At 39.1% G+C, this 22,466-nt stretch overlaps 1 protein-coding gene across 2 annotated transcripts in view; it reads right to left on the bottom strand.

The window, feature by feature from the left end:
• Positions 1-1,560: 1,560 nt before the first annotated feature.
• The window catches only part of ZPLD1 (zona pellucida like domain containing 1), a 66,166-nt gene continuing 45,260 nt past the window's right edge, over positions 1,561-22,466 (bottom strand). For both annotated transcript variants that reach the window (XM_044984526.1, XM_044984527.1), the window contains 8 exons: positions 18,628-18,809; positions 17,863-17,935; positions 14,159-14,256; positions 11,895-11,975; positions 10,242-10,413; positions 8,285-8,393; positions 4,808-4,837; positions 1,561-3,409 (listed from right to left, as the gene is read on the bottom strand). In XM_044984526.1, the coding sequence (XP_044840461.1) occupies positions 3,234-3,409; positions 4,808-4,837; positions 8,285-8,393; positions 10,242-10,413; positions 11,895-11,975; positions 14,159-14,256; positions 17,863-17,935; positions 18,628-18,809 (921 nt within the window). In that variant the 3' untranslated portion in view covers positions 1,561-3,233. The remainder of the gene's footprint in view (positions 3,410-4,807; positions 4,838-8,284; positions 8,394-10,241; positions 10,414-11,894; positions 11,976-14,158; positions 14,257-17,862; positions 17,936-18,627; positions 18,810-22,466) is intronic.

Here is a 22,466-nt window from a genome sequence, read left to right as displayed (position 1 = left end):
AGGGCAGGGGCCAGGCTGTTTGGGGAGGTACAGCCTTCCCTACCTGGCCCTCTGTACAGTTTCGGAACCCCGATGTGGCCCTCAGGCCAAAAAGTTTGCCCACCCCTGGCCTAGGTTATACAGGAAGTCTGATTAAATGATCACAGTGGTTTCTTTTGGTCTTAAAAAAATAAATCTATGAATCATAAGCCTTTAAATCTGAATCTCACTCATTTCCAGATGCAAATCTCCAGTTTCTCCCTACTCCCCTTAGATTCAGTATGACTATATGATGTTTGTTTAGATTAAGTCATAGTAAGAGCTCAGCCAGTAAAACGATTTTTTGATTTAGTGAGCAAACCAAAATACACCTCTACCTCGATATAACGTGACCCGATATAACACGAATTTGGATATAACACGGTAAAGCAGCGCTCCGGGGGGGGGGGGGGCAGGGCTGCGCACTCCAGTGGATCAAACAAGTTCGATATAACATGGTTTCACCTATAATGCAGTAAGATTTTTTGGCTCCCGAGGACAGCATTATATAGAGGTAGAAGTGTATCTGAAAAAAAATAATTTCAGGTTTCCCTGAAACAATCTCTCTTTTTCTTTCTAAAACAAAAACAAACCACAAAAATTTGTTTTGGGGTTGAACAAAACATTTAATTCTTCCCAAAACTAAATGTTTCACTCTGCGGTGGTTTTTTACCACTTTTCTTTAATTAAATCTAGCTAAATTTTAAAACAAAAGGTCAAAATATTTCATTTTTAATATATCAAAATGAACATTTTGACTTTTTTGCATTTCCTCCCACACACACACTTTTCAGCAGAAAATATTAGCTGAATTGACCAGAATTCATGAACAGTTTGCATTTTTAGGCAAATAAACTATTCAACCAAAAAAAAAATTCACCCAGCTCTAGTCACAATACAAGAAATTTACTTAGATTAAACATGTGATCCCAATTTTCACCTTTGTAGGATGAAGTATTTTAATTTGAAACATAATCAAGACAATAACCATAGACGACTGGTACCTCCCCATATTGGGGGGAAACAATCTAAAGGGGAGGATATGTGACCGCTCATGTGCCTCCTCTGCCCAGGGACCTCACTGCCCTGTGCCCCTCCCAGGCCACCACACTCTCCCTGCCCACATTACCTGCAGGGGGGGTTCCAGACGTCTCTTCCTGTGCCTCCTCCCTTCACATTTGTCCGCTCTCCCTGTCAGCTGGGCAGGGAATGGGACGAATCTGCTTTTGCCTGAGAGAACCTGGCTGGGAGGCAGTAGCGGCCCTCTCCCTGCCCAGGCTTGGCTGCTGGGGACAGGGGCAGAGCATGCCAGGGGGGAGGAGCAGGGAGAGGACAGAGCCCCTCTTCCTCCTCACTCCCAACAGGCTAATCTGGGGGGGGGCACTTGACACCCCCCCCCATGCCCTCTCCCATGTTTTGCCTCTAAGAAATACATTCAGACAAATTTCTTCTGATATTTTTCAGTTTATTTTATTAAACAATCATGTTTTACATGTCATCAGACCTAACCCCTGAAGTGCAAAAAATTGTTTCTGAGGTATTAAGACTGGAGGAAAACATGCACAGTGTCATTATTAAAGATCCTATACTACAACAGGCTGGATAATTTCTGAACAGGCCTTTATACAGCATTGTCTAGATCAGAGAAGGGTGATATGACATGTCTGTATTTGCATTTAGTCTTGAGATTCAGAGACCCCTGAACATTAACCACTTGTGTCACATCGTAGAAAACAGACACATCATTAATACGGGAAAAAGTGATAAATAACAATGAGGTGCTGCTGAGCCAATATGTACAGTACATGGTCAATGAAGTTAAGAATTTACTTTCTGAGCTTAGACCCAAACCCTAACTGTTTAGCAATCAAATTAATATATATACTGTATCTACCATTGCCTCACTTATCAGTACCAATATCCTCTTCCAGATTCCTGGATAGATGTACCTAAATTCCTATTCATAAATACCTACTGAAAGAGACACATGATCATTCACACTTAATTCAGATGATCTCAGGTTTATCAGATTAGCTGGAGTTGAGAGTCTGGTCAGGCACATGGTCTGTTCTTGCAAGGCTTTCCCCCAAACAGGGAGGATGTCTAATTCATAGGGAAAACAGCCAAAGGGAAGCATCACTCTGTGGAAAGTTCTGTGTAGAAGGACCACCTTATTTTTTTTACTGTGCAACTGATGTGACAGAATTGGTCCTTTCAAATAACTTCCGTGGGGTTTTTGCTCAAACTGCAGAATTTGGCCCTAAATCATCCTTTTGTCTGGACAAGTGTTGGGTTTTTGTCGTTGTTGTTGTTGTTGTTCAGGGGTGGGAGGGGTTTTAGAAATAAAGGAAGAAATTATTTTCACCCTAGCATGTCCATGAGAGCAGAGTTTAACTCAAGCAGTGCTGACTGCATCTAGGCTTAGCAAAAATTGAACAACTGATGAGGCTGGCAAGCTCCCATTAAAGTTGTCAAAGACTTCCCTGTGAGAGTTTTTTGTCTCAGTGAATGTCAGGATTGTACCCTAGGAACGGCTTTGAATTTTCAGCACTAAACAATTTGACAGACAGATACCATGACAAAGTTTGACTCAACTTAAACTGTGTGCAATCCCACTGAATCCAATGGAATTAGAAGACAGAGCAGACGTCTGCCCACTGTGTCATATGATCCCATTTCCACATGAATGATAATCACTGTCCACTTATTTTGATTCTTTCTGCAGTTATTTTTAGTCCAGATAGAAAATAAAAATGTAGGTTCTGAGCTACAATAATTTGCTGGATAAGCTCCACAATAAAGTGGGTAAATACAGAGAAAAAGTAAAAGTAGAGGCAGTCTTTATCAAAAGCAGTGGTTAAACATGAATGTGGCAGGTTGGCCAGGCCTGGTTTAATAATGGTGTATTTAAATGTGTTTTATCCTAAACATCTTTAAATTTTAAGACCCCGGTTGGAAGTAGGACACCAATTTTATTGTCAGTACACCCACAGGCAAAATGTTCAATAGTCTGATCACAAACACAAATGAGAGGAATTACGTAGGAGTCTTGCCATCACTATGACTGTTTAGCTATACAATAAAGTCTACAACACTACAAATAAGACTAGCTGAAGTTTGATACAGGCAGAATATTGCCTTGGTAAATTTATAACAAAGTATATTTCATGGACAACGAAGGCAATCACCCACCCCCAAAACAAGTGCAAATTAATTTAGTTGAAAACTGGGTTTCCTACACCACCCAAAATTGAGCTGCTGGGCCATTTCCTGCGCAGGAGGGTGAGAGAACATACAAAAAAGAAAATGCTCATAATCCCTAGAATGACTATTCCTGAAATCAGTGCACTGGTGACTGAGTTCAGCTGGAAAGGAGGTCCATTTGGATGAGCTGCAAGAGAAAAAAAAGGTACAGAAAGGTCTCATCAGAATCTCTCTCTGCAGCGCTGTGTCTTCCTGCCACAATGTCTTTATATACAAAAATTACAGTTAACAGGTTGATACTGAACTTCACATTAAGTCTATCTAATGTATTTAGGGAGTGACTGTAGGTGCGTAGCTCCTTCAGTCTCACACTCACAATGATGATAGTGGTATGTGTGTGTGTGTGTGTGTGTGTGTGTGTGTGTGTGTGTGTGTGTGTGTGTGTGTAAGTAAAACAAGATGACAATATTTAATGCATAAGCTGACCTGAACTCCATACTCAGGTGTGCAGGATGTCAGCTGACAGGAACACTAAATCTTTCTATTTAATGCTAGGTTTTTTTACATGATTTTATTATGGAGGAGGACCCTTAATATGGTTCTGGAGTCCCCACCATTCAAATGTGTTGGAGGAAGGGAGAACCGGGGGAGGGGAGGGGTTCTCTCCCAGTTGCTTTAGGCTTCAGGAGGGATAGCAGCTGAATTTTTGTACATGGTTCCCTAGTAAATATTGACAAAGAGTGATCAGCCAGACAACAGTAACAGAGAAACCAGGAACACACTACAGATTTATTTCTCCACCCAAAAGAATTCCAGGTGATCAGGAGGAGGCGCACTCTGACAATCTGAAGACCTCCTCTACCCTATACTACCCCATTATTTTTCTATACAGCCTACTTCCTCAACCACCAGAGCAGAAGCACTGGGCTCTGTAACATGAGAATGTCCATACTGGGTCAGACCAAAGGTCCATCTAGCCAGTATCCTGACAGTATTCTGACAGTGACCAATGCCAGGTGCCCCAGAGGGAATGAAGAGAACAGGTAATCATCAAGTGATCCATCTCCTGTTGCCCATTCCCATCTGCCTTACCACAGACCATTTGTGTGGTTCCTATGGTTACATCCAGGCCAAAGGTCAGGGACTACAGGAGCTGAAACAGGATTCTTTTACCTTTTTGAGCTGTGAAGTCAGCCAGGCTAGGCTGCACTATAACGACCATTTTGTGGTTCAATTCATCTGTTGTAGGAAATGACTTTATTGCTTAAACCTGTCATTTTGCTTCTGGTCGTTGCACTGTTTCCTAATGTGCCATAGCAGCATAAATAGGGTTGCATTTGATTTGTAATTTCAGTTCCATAGTAGAGATTGGAATTTGCTAAACTGTTGGGCATATGAATTTAACTGAGCATTCCAGATTTACCAATTGCTTTCTTTAGAACACATTCATATTTTCTCATTTTAAATTAATGGTAATAAGGAAAACTTCAACACATATAGCGGAATCCAAATGGTTTACCTACTCATTAGTGTAGCACTCCTGTAATACCCCTCTTTTGTGTTTTTCTTATTCTGATTAACTTACCTAGCTGCGAATTGTTGGTTGGTGTCTCATCTGTATAAAAATATAAAAATGGAGCTATTATATTTTAGAGTCATCAATATCTGCATCCTCTCTGCACTCCCACTAAAACCAGATAAAAATAAAGCGAGGACTATCCTAAAACTCAGCAACTGTGTTGGCAACGGTGGCTTGTCACAATAAATGTCTCTGATCAAGTCAGGCTAACATTCACTATAAGAAGCTTCCTAATTTTTACTGTGAGGATATTGGTCTTATGCACCACTTATTACTCTACAATAAATAAATAAATAAATTCTTTATTCAAGGTCCAGTTATCTTAACGTGTTGCTAATTCTCTTATGTTCCATTTCATAAAAATATGACCCAAGACAATGCAGCAGGAACTACTACTTCTCACCATCTATCTGCTGTATTAGGGGGAAGGATCTCTGTGATGGTGGAGGTACTTTATCTTCGTTTCTTCAAGGAAATCTGTGACTACAAATCATTAGAAAACTTCTCCTTCACACATACTTTTTTCTTGACAGGAGCATAGAGGGATGAGTTTACGTTTTTAGGGATGAGTTGACGTTTTTTCCCTAATTTTCACTTACTCCCCATTGTTGGTCTTGAAACTAAATATCTTATCTTTGTTTGGTTTTGCTTTTCTGTCCGTAAGCCTCAATCCCAGCTCAAAAGTACATTTATTTCAAGGTCTTGACTTGTACTTATTTTTAACTAGGACATACAACGGCTACCATTAATTTTTAACACTTTTGCCTTCACGAGTAGATAACTATTTTGTTTCCGTACACAGAGAGAAAACCATGTCTAAAATGACTTATTATAGATAAACAAACAAGTGCAAGGTCTCTGTGAAAGAGAACAATGTTAGAATAGCTTAAAACATACATGAGTGAGGGAGGATTGCTGCTGCTTGTGACTATCTAGGTTTCTATATGGCTCCTCATTTAACCGTAATACCTGACGGCCCTACAATCATTAATAGATTTTAGCCTCAAGATAGGGAAGTACTGTTCCCCACATTTCACAAAAGGGGAACTGAGGCACAAGGTAGATTGAGTTGCCCAAAGTCATGCTGGAAACTTGTGGCAGTCAGGAACTGAACCCAGGCCTACCAAGTCATAGTCCAGTGCTTCATAGACCCAACTATCTTTCCTACCTGTGCAACCTAAAAGCCAGAAATAAAAGTAAAATTGTCCTCTATATATTCCATAACACGTTAGAATTCCAGTTCTGAAATAGACGACAATTGCAAAATGATTATTTAAGAACATAAGAATGGCCATACTGGGTCAGACCAAAGGTCCATCCAGCCCAGTATCCTGTCTACCGACAGTGACCAATGCCAGGTGCCCCAGAGGGAGTGAACCTAACAGGTAATGATCAAGTGATCTCTCTCCTGCCATCCATCTCCACCCTCTGACAAACAGAGGCTAGGGACACCATTCCTTACCCATCCTGGCTAATAGCCATTAATGGACTTAACCTCCATGAATGTATCTAGTTCTCTTTTAAACCCTGTTATAGTCCTAGCCTTCACAACCTCCCCAGGCAAGAAGTTCCACAGGTTGACTGTGCACTGTGTGAAGAACTTCTTCCTTTTATTTGTTTTAAACCTGCTGCCAATTAATTTCATTTGGTGACCCCTAGTTCTTATATTATGGGAACAAGTAAATAAATTTTCCTTATTCACTTTCTCCACACCGCTCATGATTTTATATACCTCTACCATATCCCCCCTTAGTCTCCTCTATTTCCTCTTTTCATATCTATTCATGGCTAAACTAGAGCTAAGCAAAGAATTTTCAACAATCATGTATTTAAAGAATTTAGCCACCTCTTCTGCTCATGGAATATCCATGAACTTTTTGTGGTTTACTTGAATGTATTCCATATCCAAAGGCAACTGATTAATATTTTTCTATTTTTGTAAACCTCTATAGATTGATCCCAAATATTAAAAATATGAGCTGTGCTGCTTATGACTGCTCAGATAAATCCTGCGGTCTTGTTTTTATTCCCTGAGTGAATGATCATGTCTGGTGCAAATAACTGCAAATCTGAAATTCAGTTTCCTGATGCTTGCAACTCTGAAATTAGTTTTCCCCAGATATTTTTAAACTAAGTGAACATTCATGAAAAGTGAACTCCAAAGGGCCATGAGCATGGCTGAAGTAAATGCCTATCTACTTCAAATATGTGCAGAATTTTTTGGCATTATTCATCCAATTCTACTAATAAAAAACCTTTTCTAACCAGGCACATACAAAAAACGGAATACATTCTCAATTCTGTATGGGCAAATTTCTCCTCTCACATATGTCCATGCCTCCACCACTGCATAGCAAAAGGAGATGATTTAGTCCTAAGATCCTAATAATTCTTTTCCCTCTATGGAATCACATTCTGCTCTCAGTTTCATTGGTTTCAATCCAGATTGACTCCACTGAAACCACTGGCCCAATGACAGTTACTTACATGCATCTGACAGCAGAATTTGGCTCAAAATATTTTATCTTTACTAGTTACCACAGGTATTCACAAAATGAATGCTTCTCAGAAATTCCAAGATGCATTTGAAACACTTTAAAATTCTAGGAGAACGGAAATCAGTGGAATTACACTCTGGTTAGGTATCAGTTTAAATGAGAACAGAATCTGGGCAACTGTCTTTAAACTGAAAACCTGAACTGTTTGCCTCAGGCTCTATTTACAGCTGAAAGCTGAGCAAAAAGTATATTACCAATGCAAGTCATAGTTAATGTCATTAAAGTTGCATCTATACTGGAAAAAATGGTATATTCTTTACTCGGCTTATCTAAATTGGGTTAAAATAGCAGTGAATGCACAGCCACTTGGGTTTTAACTCAGGTTAGCAGCCCTATAGGCTTTAATTCAAACTTTTAAAGTGAGTTAAGAGCTAAGTTGCTATGTCTTAACTTAAATCAAGTGAGCTAACCCTAGTTAAGAACACATCATTTTTTGCAGTGTAGACATACCCTAAGATGGAAGTGAAAGAGCCAGGCAAGGAGTAGTCAGTGTTAGAGTGGGTGTTCAGTAGCTTCTAAACAATTTTTTTCATTTTGCGGCTTTCCCATCTTGAGCTGTGATTTTAAGCAAAATTAATCAGGCTCATTTTTTTCTTAGTTAGATGGGTGCACTTTCCGTTATCTTCAATGGAAGCTGAATCTGTATGACCAACAAGAATTTAGCCTATTGAGTTTAGGTGTTTATGGTTGCCTCAGACACATGCACATAACCCGCAATGACTTCATTGGGTGTTTTCAGTGCATATATTACCAAAACAATTGGCTCAGAACTTTTACATGAAAGTTTAGTCTAGCAGTAGGAATAGACCCAAATAAGTTAGCTGGGTTTTTTATTTGAGTCACTGCAAACTCTCATTAAACAGCAAAGCATTTCCTCATGTGTTTTAAATTCCTGCAATATACAGAAAGGTTTGAGAATTCCTACCACTCCTTGTAATGATGGGGCCAGCAGAGATTACAGCATTTCCAGAGGTGCTCTGAGCGCTCCAAGTTGTTCTCCTAACAGCATCTCTTCTTTCTCTGTTACTGCAAACCTGAGCAGTTAATCAAAACAATCACAGTTTCAGAGTGGAGTAGAATTATTGCCTTCCTGTGATTTCATTTTTAATGCCAGCTCTTTTAAAAAAGTGATACTACAACTTTATTTCTTGTATGTATTCAATTACTTTGCGATAAAAAGAGATGCAATATCCCCTAAGAGTGCATGTTGTAAATGATTGGCTTCCAGTTGTATTTTGCCTCATTTCATTTATGGAACTGCATTGCTCTCACGTACGATATCCATATTACAGTATAATAAACTTTTCAGTAATTAATTTACCGAGGCTTTGTTCATAGCCCCCATCCCAGCTGATGTTTACGTGCTAGACTAGGGACATACAAGATATGACAGTCGAGATCCTAGAAAACCCTTTAATTTTTTTTTAAAGGGCAGCTATGTTGGATTACTCATATTCTGAACAATAGCATGAAGTTGGCTTTACATTTTATTATTAGTGTTCATATTAGAATAGTCTCATGTTGGAGTGTCTGTAATCCATCCTTAATTGACCCTCCTCTCTTTCCCATCCAACGTGGCCACACATATCTTAGGGATGCAAACCATGCTGAGACCTAAAATCAATCATTCCAATTTGACTCTTTTAATACTTCATGTTTCAGGCCCTATTCAGCAAAGACCTCAAGCACATTCTTAACTTTAAGAACATGCTTTAAGTTCTTTGCTAAATTGGGGCTTAGATGAGTAAATTTTATATGGTTTTTCTATCAAACATTTTTAGTGATCATGAAAACTGCTGGACAGAGCTGCGTGGGAACCAGAATTTCCATTTCACAGGAAATTCTGCAATTTCAAAATTTGTTTAATTCAAAATTGCAATGAAAACACAGAATTTTAAAATTTCCCACAAAACAAAATTTTCAAAAAAAAAATCATATCAGAACATTTTCTTTTGATCAAATAGTTTTGTTTCCATTTCAACTTTGTCATTTTTCTGTTATAAAAAATGTCTAAGTGAAATGTTGTTTTCAACAATAAAAAGCAAAATGGACATTTCTAAAAATGCCAAACAGATAGCTCTGACCTTATCAAAATGCTTCTCCCCCCCGCCACACACACACACTTTTTTTCCCCTGAAATAAAATTTCATCAAAATAGACACGTTCCCACAGGAAGTTTGAGTTTCAACAAAATGGCATTTTCTGATGGAAAAAATGATTTATCAGAATATTTTTGACCAGCTCTACTGCTAGGCAAGGGGTATTAAAGACTCATTAACTCTACCCACTAAATAGGTATAGCAGGGGGAAGTGCAACATTCCCCCAAACACCCTATGAATGTTCTTCAACTTTGTCTTGTGGGGATCACATCTAGAAATGAGCGGATAGGTCAGTCTAAGGCTCAAACTCACTCTCTATCCTTGAGCTTTCTACTGATGTTATTCCCAAGACACACTTACGGTTCCTTGTGATGCAAATAACATTTTTCTAGGAGCTATACTGAGACCACCAGCTCATTTTTCATAAACTATCTGAATGGCTTTCTGACAGTGGTCACCTTTGATCTCTATCATCCGAGGCCAGAAACCTAAAGGTGAACACTCCTTATGCCAAGCCCAATTTCCCTGAGCTTTACAGTTCCCAGTGTTATGTCACACAATGGTGATGACATTGAAATGCCGCTCTTCGTGTGTTGCATTCACATTCTCTAGGGACAGATGAAAAGTTCAAATTCTAGGTGCTGTCTTCATCTGCACAACCCAGATGCCCTCCACCTCCCGTATCCATCTGCAAATTACAGGTGTAGAATGGTCCTACAGTTCTGCTTCTGGCACAGCACAGATTCATAAAGATTATTGACAGAGCCCCCCTCAAAACTTACAGGTGCAAGAAAGGGACAGTCATCCGTTCTGCACAGCTTTGTCACACAATGGAGGAAGACTGTAGACATCTTCTGGTTCTTGTGCTTCACAAAGCGGAACACCTCAAAGGAAAACCGGCCCATCTGGCTCTTGGCATTCTCAATTACAGTGGTCTGTGGGTCCTTGTCACAGCTAATGGTTATAAAAGATTAAAACTGGGATGACCATGTGTACCTCTGATTTATAGCCCCTAACTGAGAATAAGGGACTATAAGTAACAAGATCAATGCTTAAGCTCTGTGCAAAACAAGACAGCACCACAATGTCCAAAATGGGCAGCTATGAGTAGGCCAAGTGCTGAGATGGCATGGCAGTGAGCACTGCTCAGATGCACAGGCAGGCAGAGAATGACAATGAACAAAAGGTTCAGAGTCAGAATTACTCTTAGAAACACTAAAAAGGATCTGTGTTCAAGAATGCCACATTTCCAATATTTTCTTTAGGTGATTCGCTTGCCTTAGACTGTCTGGAACACACAGGATGTGAGATAACTAGCCCTGATCCTGCAGTGTTTACACCCGTTGACATTAGTGGAAGTTATACCAGAGCACAATTTTGCCCCATTGCTTTTGCATTCTTAGCTAATGCAGATAGGGACCCAACAATACTGACAACTGGAAGTCAAGTCTGCTTGACATTGTATGTATAAGGGCACTCTGTCACAAACTGATCTGGCCCTTTAAGAGGGTTTAGAGCTGAGCTGAACCTGGGTTCAGAGCTGAGGTGACTAGGAGATGGGCCTGCTGGTGGGGGATGAAAAGAGGAGTCCTGGGACAAGAAAGAAGGCAACTGGTGGTGGCTGCTGAAAGGAGGGCCACTGTTGAAGAGGCCCACAAAGGGTATGTATGTATATATGTCTCTCTCTCTCTCTCTCTCTCTCTCTCTCTCTCTCTCTCACACACACACACACACACACACACTTCTTTAAAGCAGTACTGAATTGTGTATTTTGCAACATCAAAACCAAAACTAAGGTAGCTCAGCTCCAGGTTCCATTTAAATTCAAATTTACAAATAATTATGAGACCTGAAACAAAAAGTTATCAGGTAAGCTAATTTGTATAGACAAGCACCTCTGAAAGAAGGTAGCAGCTCCATCAAGAGCCACTGATATGATTTAATCTGTGGTGTTGCTGAGACACCAAGCTGCTCTTTTCTAGCCTTTTTAAGGTCCCAGTTCAGGAAGCCATTGTTATTCAGGACAGCACTTAAGCTTCTGCTTAACCACTTTCCTGAATCAGCACCTTAGACATGTCAGATGGTTATCATCTACCCATAGGGCATCCTCCCACTTGCTGGCATTAAAATATATGTTAATACATACCTACTGAAATTTGAGTAGAAGGCCCCTAGTATGTGCACGCAAAATGACTATTTCTACATCTACATTGGTGCACACAATTTTCAAGTCTGTGCACACTTACCCAACATTTATGTCCACAAATAGCTAGGTAAGTGACTAATAAGTTATTTACAAGCTTAGACATTGGGCCTTCCTTAAAAACCTCATGCTCGTCAAGAAATGTAGCATCACGCCATCATACAGAGGCTCATAATTGCGGTCTTAAAAGGAGGACATTTACATACAAATGCTGGATTTGCAAAGTACCTACCTAAAGAAGAGATCATATCGAAGCTCATCATTGGGATTACCAGATGGAGTGGTGTAACAATAGTCCATCAAAACATTCCATCTGCATGAGGAGCAAGATAATTGTCAGAGAAAAAGATTTAAAAAAAAACTGAGGCACAAGTTGATAGTACCAGCTGATGAACTGAACCTACACAGTTGTGTACAGTTATGAGCCATGTATAGAATCCCTGCATTCTCACTGAGACCATTCTATGTCAGCATAATAGTTTTTATTTTTCTGCATTACTTACATTACTGCACAGTGCATGAATGATACAATTCAACCAACATGATTTTACACCCATCTGTTCCACAGTAAAGAAGCTGTTACAGATCAGTGGCCACAGAGCACTTCAATGGGTATCACTTTGCTGCACATCATCCCCACTAAGAATTTCATGGCAGCATTGGACAGGATTTACATCCTCATAAAAACAGCCATACTAGGTCAGACGAATAGTCCATCTAGCCCAGTATTCTGTCTTACGACAGTGGCCAATGCCAGGTGCTTCAGAGCGAAAGAACAGAACAGGTAATCGTCAAGTGATCCATCCCCTGTCGCCTATTCCCAGCTTCCGGCAAACAGAGGCTAGGGACACTTCAGAGCATGGTTTTGCATCCCTGCCGATCCTGGCTAATAGCCATTGATGGACCTATCCTCCAGGAATTTACCTAGTTCTTTTTTGAACCCTGCTATAGTCTCGGCCTTCACAACATCCTTTGGCAAAGAGTTTGAAAGATTGACTATGTGTTGTGTGAAGAAATACTTCCTTTTCTTTGTTTTAAACCTGCTGCCTATTAATTTCATTGGGTGACCCCTAGTTCTTGTGTTATGAGAAGGAGTAAATAACACTTCCTTATTTACTTTCTCCACACCAGTCATGATTTTATAGACCTTTATCATATCCCTCCTTAGTCGTCTCTTTTCCAAGTTGAAAAGTCCCAGTCTTTTTAATCTCGCCTCATATGGAAGCTGTTCCATACCCCTAATCATTTCTGTTGCGCTTTTCTGTACCTTTTCCAATCCCAATATATCTTTTTTGAGATGTGATGACCACATCTGCACACAGTATTCAAGATGTGGGCATACAATGGATTTATATAGTGGCATTATGATATTTTCTGCCTTGTTATCTATCTCTTTCCTAATGATTCCAAACATTCTGTTTGATTTTTTGACTGCCGCTGCACACTGAGTGGATGTTTTCAGAGAACTATCCACAATGACTCCAAGATCTCTTTCTTCAGTGCACAACAGCTAATTTAGACCCCATAATTTTGTATGTTGTTGAGATTATGTTTTCCAATGTGTATTACTTTGGATTTATCAGCATTGAATTTCATCTGCCATTTTGTTGCCTAGTCACCCAGTTTTGTGAGATCCTTTTGTAACTCCTTGCAATCCATCTTGACTAGTTTTATATCAACTGAAAATTTTGTCACCTCACTGTTTACCCCTTTTTCCAGATCATTTATGAATATGTTGAATAGGAATGGTCCCAGTATAGACCCCTGGGGGACACCACTATTTACCTCTCTCCATTCTGGAAACTGACCATTTATTCCTACCCTTTTGTTTCCCCCTCTTACAAAAGCCCAAGACTCCCTCCCTTGAGCTCAAGGAGAATCTTTGTTGATGATTACCAATAAAAGGCCTGTGACACATAACAAAACAGATCTGATTCCGTCCAACAGAGGGAAGTGATTCACACAGATTAGCCATTTCATTACTTGTAAATAGGGTTGGAAGTATTAGATTTTTATCAGAAAACATGAATTTCACTGTACAGACACAAACCTACAAAAAATATTTCCATCGATAATACTCAAAATGTACAGGTGGAAAAAGTAAGAAAATGCTGCTTGAGAAGTTATAAGAGTTTGATGTAAGGATATTTACTTTATATATTTTGACATGATGTTGACAGTTTGTATTTTAACAGTTATAAAGATTTAACTTTTTGAATCTCAATGTGTACTGTCATTAAATAATTGACTCTTCTATTGTCTGACACTCCCATAGTTTTCCACACCTGCAAACATTTAAATTAATAAAAAGCAATGCTTGAAAATAATCAGTTATCCATCAAAATTATTTTAAAAAATATCAAATTCTACCAAGCCTCAATATAAAAGACTGTCCAAAAAAAAAGAGACATACAGAATTATTAATTTACATGGTGATTGATGCTGCTCAAGAGCTGCAAAAATTAGAAAGGGAAGAAACAACATATTTTACTGTACCTGCCATCTAGGTTGGTTGCTCGCACTGCTGCATATATTTTTGTTTTCAAAGGTAAACCTATACTGGGGATAACCAGCAGCTGGCTGTAGGTTGAGTCCTGAAAAAACAAACACACAGTTGCTGCAACAGAATGGCAATATCAACACCATGCAACACAAAAGCTTTTTTGGTCAGTTGGTTTAGTGGAAACAGCAGTGCTATCAAGTTTCACACAGTTCAAGGTTTTTCCTCAGATGATTAGAACAGATGTTTTGCTCTCCACAATGCAGCTTTAGTGGGAAACGACACATTAAAAGTGTTAGGTAACAAACAAAGACGGTATTTAAAAATCATCTCCTTTCAGAAGCTCCATTACCAAACTAGTGTAAGTGTGTGTACAGAGAGAGAGAGAGAATCACAGCTTGTACAATGTTGTAAAATGAATATGGTGTGTCAGACTGTGACAGGGTGCTGTTAGCAGTTATAAACTGAGCTCTTTGGAAGCCAGCACCCTGGTCACTTAGAACACCCAGGGCACCAGGTATAGTTAGAGAAGAAATGACTTAGGTTGTTTGGATTTGGAAGGGTAAATGGGATCACTTGCACCTGTAGAGAGCCTGATGAGCTAATGAGGTAATTAGCTCACCAGCTGGGTACTCCTGAGAAGAAATCAAGCCATGTAAATAGTTGAGACAGGGAGCAGGAAGGGAGCATAACACCCACCACGTTGTAATGTACCTGGAATATAAACAATCAAAGACACTGGGTGGATGTACCCTGGTGCTCTGTGTATGCTGCTAAATTCACAAAGAGGGCCTACCAGCCAGGATTTCCAGGAGCTGAAGTAGGAACCCGTTCACAAAGACATAATTTAGCTATACAAAATGCACTTAGATGGGACATCATTTAATATATTGCAGATGAGCATTAGAAATAGGGTATTGGTGGGGGAGGTTCAGCATATGGGAGAAAGATCTCTAGTGGGAGATGAGGATACCCAAGACTCAGTCCACATTTTCAAAAAGTCCTGCCTTGCAGAAACTGTGTCACAATAAAACCAGGATGGTATAGAAAGTTTGGAAAATATGAAATTAAATGTGCAAAGCCTATGGTTTTTCTAATGGAATGAAAAACAGAATTTATAACTATATACTTCACCCCTATGGAAGTGTCCTTTAGAATGTTAAAGAGAATGAGAGAAAACTTGCTATAGAACTTTTAAACCAAGCAGTAGAATTTGATAGCAGGGATATACTTCTCTGTGAAATCTGTAGGTTGGTTAAGAGAATCTGTAGAAAAGATCTCACTCTTATTATGTCCTACAGATTTTTGGAGCAATTCCTATAGATCGCTATTGGTTTAGGCTGAGATTTTCAAAGGAGTCTAAAGACAGGTCTTGTACTGCAATTGGGAGGGGCGACTGCAACATGTGTAGCTAAATTTGATCACGCTATCTTGCTAAATATAGCTGCAGCAGCACAGACCATGGCATGGGCTAGTTGCCTGAGTATATACCCAAAGGATTGTACTTGGGCAGCTAGCCTGTGGCACTGCCTGTGGTGCCATGACAACAGTGCTATTTTTAGCAAACTAATTAGAGCAAAGCTAACTCAGTACCTGAGCTAGACATGCTGCAGTCACATCCAAAGATTTACACACGGGTATCTAAATCCCTTAGGCTCCTTTGAAAATCCAAACCTTAATCCCTATTAATCTCTTCAGGTCTTTTCCGTAATGGCTAGTTTTGTGCTTGCATCCAGGAATTTTGCAGATAGATTCACACACGGCAAAGGCACGAAGTAGCACAACAGAACAAATGAATACATCAACAAGTCGGAGGGGGGAGAGAGGGATTTGAGGATAAGGAGTATAAACATTAGAGAAATAAGAGACAAAAAACAAACAGCCTATCTAAAGCATTCAAACATAGGTGTCTAAACTTAGACACCTAAAAAGTGGCTTGATTTTCACAGCCACAGTGTCTTTGGGTGCTACAAATGCACAACACCTTTGACAAGCAGGACTTTTAAATGTCTGTTTTTGGGGTCTGCATTTGTAAATGTTGGTCTTTAATAAGAGGAGCAAAATATACTGTATAGATCATCTATGTACAAGGGTCTAAAAATAGTTACAATTGCTAAGATTATCTTAATACTTTTGTTTGGTTGCTTTTTCGTGCGTCTGTGAATTGCAGTATTTCTTCTAGGAGCATCTCACAAGATCAAAACCCAGAGTCAATTACCAATGATTTCATTCTTAATTACTTAAATACCTTGGATCTGACCTTATTGACTTTAGTTGGGCGGGATCAGGCCCTTTAAGCTTGGGCACTTCATTTGGGGCATCTTCTGGCATGATATTAATGTATGTTATTATTCTCTCACTGCAGAAACTATGAATGGCTCTTCCTATCCACTATTCAATTCCTGTAGTTTTGAGGAAGTTGGCTCTCTTTCCTTTTGACTACAAATTTATTTAAAAATGGGAGAAATATAATCTTCATTCTAACACATTTTAATCTGTTTTTAAGAACTCTGCTCTGCCAAATGACAAACTTCCAAACATGAATTTAAAAAAAATGCCTTTGGAAAATGTCTTGTTACAATATTTATAGCTCATTATATTCCAAGAAAAAAGCATTGACTTTTAAATCAGTTGCATGAATTATAACTCAGCATCACGATTACATGAATAATAAAGCGGAAAAAAACCCAGATTCATAATTTACAAAAATGTTGCTTGATAGATTGAAAAATTGATATTTAAATCAGGTATTTATAATGTATGAATAAAAATTTTAATCAACAAAAAATATTTCTGGGATTAATGTTGCTGTTAAAAATAGAAGTCCATACATTTTTTATGTTTTATTGTCATTGTCCATATTTACATAATATAAGTTTATACAATGATGTATATTCAAACCCAATTATCTGAAAAAGTATGAGAGAAGTGTCAGCAGCCAAAAGCTGTTATTAAAAATATTAACCCGTGCAGTATCCAAAGTACATGCAATAAAGCACCTGTATGGATGTATAGATTGGGGGGAAAACAGGGAGGTCCGACGAAGCCGCGGGACCAGCGGACCCTCCGCAGGCAAGCCGCCAAAGGCAGCCTGCCTGCCGCCTTCGTGGCGCCGGCAGAGCGCCCCCCGCGGCTTGCCGCCCCAAGCATGCGCTTGGCGTGCTGGGGCCTGGAGCCACCCCTGGGGGGGAAATCCTGCCTACTTCACTCCTATTTAAAATGGTCAACATATTTGGACAAGGCTTGAATCTACATATGTTTGTGAGAAATTTAACATATCAATATTGTTATAAGATCATATTAAGAATAGATATAATATGCAGGTACAATATGCAATAGATATGAATTCTAGTGTATCACTTATTATAATTTGTACTGCCATAGGGTCTGGAGGCCCTAATTGTTGATCAGGACCCCCATTGCACTAGGCGCTGTGCAAACGCAGAATAAAAGGAGAGAGATGGTAGGTCATTCAGGGCAGAGACTAAGAAGAGAGAAAACAGGTACATTCCAAAAAAAAGGACAAGCACAAGGTAAGAATTAGATGAATGACAACTGTATGAAAAGGCCTGCTTCCCTTCTGGGGAAAATAGAACATAATGAACACATAAGGAGCCTAATTCTGCTCTGTCAATGAGAACTGCAGCCATGTAATTCACAGAATATTACATATAAATTGTTTTACTAATTTTATACTTACATTGTAAAGGAGCAAACTCAGAGTGCTGATAAATGTCCCATTGTTCTCTTTTACAGAAATAGCAGCTGAGGACCTAAAACAGATTTAGAAACCAGAAACTGTTTAAGGGTTTTGTTTGTTTTTGCTTGCGTTTTCCTATTTCAGTGCTTTTTTACTCCTAATCAGTTCTTGAGCTACATCATAAGGAGTGATTTTTTTAAGGTTTGTGTTAGAAGCCTCTGAAAATAGGAATTTATAGTGGAGACAATGATAGGACCAGTAACTATACTGGCAGTAATGGAGGCTATTAAAAACATGAATCAGGCAAATAATTAGCAGAAAGGCAAAACGGCATAAAAGAACCAGTTCTCCAGGATGTAGTGTATCTGTTCTTGGAAAATGTGTTTCCTTGCACTACATAGTCATAGATTACCCTACACAAAAAATGATATTGCATGGGAAATTTAAAATGTGTATGCAGGTACTATTCAGTCATAAAACCACATGCATTTAGAAGGAAAATTTTTACACTAGTCAGGCAACAAACTACAGTAGCTTTTGGTAAATCATTTTATTATACAGATCCTCTAGTAAAATTTTCTTCTTTCTTCAATCTCCACTTTCTCCCTGCCACTTCTTCCCACAATCTTGGTTTTACGTTTTTCACCATCAGTTCAAGAGCACAATTTTTATGGAGATAAATGTTGGGGTGTGCAGATGCATGGAGACAGATACCCTCACCCTTATACATATAAATATATATGAATGAATGAAAAGAATACTTACGAAGCCAATTGTGTATTGTTGACCAAGTATTCCAATGGGTAGCTACAGCTAAATTTGTACAGAAGCCCTGGTAAGTAGCTGATGATCGTTGGTGGATCTGGCGTATCTATGTAGCCTGAAACGTTACCTATCTGTACCACTGATACATTCCCATAGGCATTGATGCCTGAAACGGAGGATACCTATTGAGGAAGGTATGAAAACAGACATTACCAGAAGGTTAAGCACATAAAAGAGAAAGAGAGAGAGAGAGAGAGAGAGAGAGAGAGAGAGAGAGAGATACACATTGAAAAATTCTGCCACTTTGAGCCCAATTCATCCTGGGTGTAACTTCATTCAGTACACCAGGGATGAACTGGGCTTACTAAATCAGATTCTGTTTTCTATTTTACCTGCAGAGCCTGTAGTCAATTGGGATTACAGGGGTCTGACTGAATGCAAAATATGGCTCACTGTAGCACCTAAAACACAGACCTGAAGTCCCGTGAATAATTTTTCAGATGGGCATTTTCTCTGACCATTCCTGATGAATTCCCCTGGATCACTGGGGAAGGGGGGCTGAAGAAGCAGTTCTTTTCAGTTTGAAAGGTAACAAAATATTGGAGCTTTTAATACTTGAAAATGAAGTTATTTTACAAAGAATCCCACTCACTGAAGTGATGTGTGGCCACTACTGGTATGTTGGCTTGTGAAGGATTCCAAATCACATAATAGATGATGCAAATGGGAGAGTTATAATATTTTTAAAGTGATATTAATGAGACAGTAAAGCAATTCAAGCCGAACAATTGAATTTCTGGTCAATGCTTGTGTCTGTCTGTATGGAGCTGCGTATCTATATATGATAAATTACTCACACAAAAACTAAATTAAAAGAATGCCAATGCTACAAATCCAAGCACTCAATATTTAGACAATGCCACAATTAAAGTTGGCTGTGTAACCTTAATTCAGCCCCCTGGCATGTCTGAATTATGACTGATTTGCTCATCATCACATAAGTATATAGTTGACACAGAAATAAATACCCAGCTCTCCTGGGTCCCCATCCCATGCCTTCAAAACATCCTCTCTCTTCCTGCAACCCACTGATTCATTCACCATATATCCCATGTACTATGTGAGTTAATGGTCATGTGGAGAAAATAGTATGTGAATATGTAATTAAGAGTATTTATAATGCATGTACACAACAGGGTCACATTGAGGTTGCATGAGATTAACTGTGGCGTTACCTAATTGTTGCTTGATTTTGCAATGTTTTGATGTAGTTTTTGTATGTAATCTCCCATATCTTTAAAAAAGAAAAACTGGGAAAAAAAACAGGAATTCATCAAATCACACTGCCCATCTGAGTAGTTCATCAGGGTTTGAACCCAGGACCTTTAGATTCATAGCACAACTTGATTTCTTGAAGTAAAGGAAAACCTGGTAGCAATAGTAGGCTCTTATTCCCTGTACATTTTTCCATTGGTGTACATAACCATTTGCTAGACAGCAGAAAAATGTTAGGAATCTAGATTCCTAGGTTCTGTTCCTGGCTCTGGAAGAGAGAGAGTGGCCTAGAGGTTACAGAAAGTACAGCCTAGCACAAAAATGTTGCACATTAATTTTGAAAGCTGGCGTGGTTAAGAGGATGTCAAAGGAGTCTACCACATTAGAGTTCTGTGTTCTAGTCCCAGCCTTTCCAGAAGTACAGCCTCTCAATTACACCATCTGTAAAATGAAGGATGCCTGCCCCATGAAGTAGAGGTATGAGTCTTGCTTATCAATAAGGGCTATGAAATGTGTGGTCTATTAACACCTGTGAATAGAAGAGCTGAGATCAGTATTCATGGTCTCCTCTTGACTCAGAGCCCAGCACTCCTAAGCCATAGGGGTTGCAGGTGGTGGGTTGCTATTGTTTCCCCCAAGCTGTTGCTTTGTCTTTGCACATAGGGATACACATAGGGAGTCCTGCAAGGCATGAGCAAACATTCAGAGAATTTGCTATATAGGGAGCTCCAAAGGGAATGAGAGCCTGCACAGAGCAATTGAAATGGTCAGAGATTTTAACAGCAAATTTCTAACAAACTCTATGAACATGTCAAAATAGCAATTTTCAGAGGCTGATAAATTTTGCCCAATCTGGGTAATTTTCATGGGGACAGCAAAAGACATCTATCTGACCCTAGAGCTATCTTCCAAATTTCAAGGCCTTGCTCCAAACTATGGAAGGGGAAGAGCTCTTTTTAAAAAATAAAAAAGCCACACAGTTTAGGGGTTTTTTAGCATTGGCAACACTACCCATTTTTCTTAGCCTTACCCTTGAAAACAACTGAACTATTTTTGCTGAACCTTTAAAAAGAAAATTCAGCCTGAGACAGAGAATGCACATAGAAAGTTTCAGCCTGAACACTTTGGCAAACTTATAAGCAACTGAAAACAGGGACATATAACAGAAAGTGCTGGGAGAACTTAAGTTTAAGTGTCATTACCAACTCTGGCTATAAATGGCAACCTGGCAAAATATTATAAATTGTTATTCTATTATAAATTACTTAATAAAGATTTTGGCATCTTCAGTGACCCAGACCATCCCTGTGCGTGTCAGAAACCCTCATCTTACATCTGAAAGCATACTGCAGAGATCCTACCTATAGTGAAAAGTTGAACAACAATTCTTAAAGGGTAAAAGGAAATTCAAGTCTAAAATCTGGGCTTGCCCCACAGATTGAGGCATTGTTGGATACGACAGTTTAGAATATTGAGGGCCTGATTCTGCTCTCATTCACACTGGTGTAAATCAGGAGTAACTCCATTAAAGTTAATTAAATTACAGCGCTGCAAAAAAGGTACCAGAATCTTGCCTTAAGTGACAATTTGGGTATAACAAATTTGTGGCTGTCTGCACACAGCCAGATATCATAGCTGTCATTTATGCTGCATAGCATATCAAGTCTAAGATATTTGGCTCTAGAAACACAAGTATTTACCCCTTCCACTAAAAGAGAATCTCAACTAGTTGTTAGCACTATTAAAGCTTCCATCCTTCTGCTGACGAACCACTACAGAGCAACATAAATCAGACATTTGAGCAGGTCTTACACCATCCAGCAGAAGCTCTGGTACATACACTCGCAGTATATTAAATAAGAATTGGAGCTGAGTGAGAATCTGAATTTCCTTCCTGTGGGAAATTCCAACATTTCAATGTTTATTTTTGTCCTGAAATCGAATGAAAAATTCAAATATTGAAATGAGAAGTTCTAAAAACATTTGATTCAGAAATGGCAAAGCATTTGTTTCAGGTCAATTCAGCATTACACAATATTTCCCAATGGTGGTGCCTCTTGGGAGCTGTAGTTCAGAAACCTGATGTCTCCATTCTCCACTCAGGGTCAGGATTCCTGGCCAGATTACATCTCCCATGATGAACCTGCAGACACGTTACTCCCATGATGCACCATGCCACTCAGAGGGCAGAATATGTTGTGCTATGGGAAATGTAGTTCAGTCAGGGAGCTTGAACTACAATTCCCATGAAAAACCAACCCCAAATAAAATATTTGTTTCATTTTTCCAGATGGAAATTTGGAAAACTTACACAAAATTGAACCATTCCTGCAGAAAGTTTTGATTGTGAAGAAACTGCATTTTCCAGTGAAAAAAGCCTTTTGAAGGAAAATTCCCAACCAGCTCTATAAGAATAAAGTTGTTGTCAACCAGTATATCCTAGTCCTTGGCTTCTTATCAGCACTCAAATTGATGAGCTATCAATTTCTTTCAAAAAACAAATTTTTGTGTAGTGAACTATTTTACTAAGTGTATAAGACTGTTTCAGAGGGTTTTGTAATGCT

The sequence above is a fragment of the Mauremys mutica genome, chromosome 1, assembly GCF_020497125.1.
Source record: "Mauremys mutica isolate MM-2020 ecotype Southern chromosome 1, ASM2049712v1, whole genome shotgun sequence".
NCBI lineage: Eukaryota > Metazoa > Chordata > Testudines > Geoemydidae > Mauremys > Mauremys mutica.
Note: the sequence above shows the minus strand (reverse complement) of the source record. Positions and strands in the feature narration are given on the sequence as shown.